The sequence below is a fragment of the Penaeus monodon genome, chromosome 22 (genome assembly GCF_015228065.2).
Source record: "Penaeus monodon isolate SGIC_2016 chromosome 22, NSTDA_Pmon_1, whole genome shotgun sequence".
NCBI lineage: Eukaryota > Metazoa > Arthropoda > Malacostraca > Decapoda > Penaeidae > Penaeus > Penaeus monodon.
In genome coordinates, this window is record NC_051407.1 from 39,115,435 (window position 1) to 39,116,791 (window position 1,357).

The 1,357-nt window shown below is 60.4% G+C and overlaps 1 protein-coding gene across 1 annotated transcript in view; it reads right to left on the minus strand.

Annotated features, from left to right (window-relative positions):
* Positions 1 to 1,357, minus strand: part of LOC119587126 (protein patched-like) — a gene marked incomplete at its 3' end in the record, with an annotated part of 106,921 nt that overhangs the window by 21,010 nt on the left and 84,554 nt on the right. The window contains 1 exon segment of the mRNA XM_037935877.1: positions 1,057 to 1,314. Coding sequence (XP_037791805.1) covers positions 1,057 to 1,314 — 258 coding nt within the window.

Genomic DNA, 1,357 nt, shown 5'->3' on the forward strand with positions numbered 1-1,357 from the left:
GATGCTTGCGGCCAGGTTCAGATGACACAGATAGCGTGGCCAAGGAGGGGACACGGTGGAGGTGTGGGACCCCCTACGGAGAGGCCATCGTGCGACCTATCACAGCCTCAAGCCTCGTCGCCGCGCCGTTCGCTATACTGAATCTTATTACCCGATGCCCCAGAGGCTGGATTTCCACGCCGCCTTCCCCGTAGCGCCTGCTATCCTCCGGCGGCGCAACGGTCACGGGGATATTTGTTCTCGGTGCTGCGGTGTTCTGTGTTCCCGAGTTAACCTCTGCCATTCGCTTCGGGTCAGCCAGATAGATACGCGTTCATCCGATGCCAGAAGTGGCCATAGCCCTCGCCCACGCGCCCACGCCCACGCCCGACTCAAAGGCAGTGCGGACGACTTCTTAGGGATCGGCGGGCTCTTCGGGAGACACGTCGGGTTGTCCCCCAGGCGTCTTGCATCCTCGACTTAGCGGAGATGGCAGGAGTTAACGAGCATTCATGCACGTCATATTATAGTTTCTGACGGTATAATATGATGTCTAATTTAATCCCTTTTACCTTTTGGGGAAGAAGGAAAGGAAAAGAGGTCAAAAACAAGGAGAGGCGGGGAGCAAACCTTCTCTGGGGAAGGCCAGCTGAGGAGCCCCCAGGAGGTCAAGACGCCCCTCGGCCCCAAGCCCAGAGGAAAGCCTCCACAACGCCGGCCATCCAGAGCTCGCGTGTCATTCGCCCGTAGGCCTAGAGCAAAGGATTAAGGCGCGGCCGATATGCGCTCCGGGTCCTTTGTGCTGGAGTGAAAGCGGATCGCCGACGCCACTCGAGGAAGCGAGGCATACACACGCGGGCTGACGGATATCCGTGGCAGGAAGTGAGACATGTAGCCTGAGTGCACGCTACAACTGGCGCTGAGGAGCAGAGGAAGGTCGTGGCAAGGAAAACGACTAACGTGAAGCAAGTGTGATGCACTGTACGCACCCCGGCCAAAAGGGTGCGGCGCCAGGGGGGGGGGGAGGGGCAAGGAAGTTGAAGACCAAAGACCTCGACGACAAAAGCACCGGCTTACCTGGTAGGGGATGAGCGTGTTGTCGGCGGTCTCGGCGAAGGTGTGCGCCATGAGGAACATGTCGTCGACGCCAAGGCCCAGCGCCAGGAAGGGCAGCACCTGCGTCGTGGAGGCGTTGAAGGGCAGCCCGAGCAAGGCGCACAACCCGAGGCCGGCGGCGACGGTGATGGCAACCAGGAGGACCCCCGCGAGGCCCAGACCCGCCGCCGATCTCACCGAATCCGACAACTTCGCGAGCGACAAGCACGCGTATATCACCTGTCGGGAGGTAAGGTGGAGGCCGTTAGCTTAGGCTAATGAA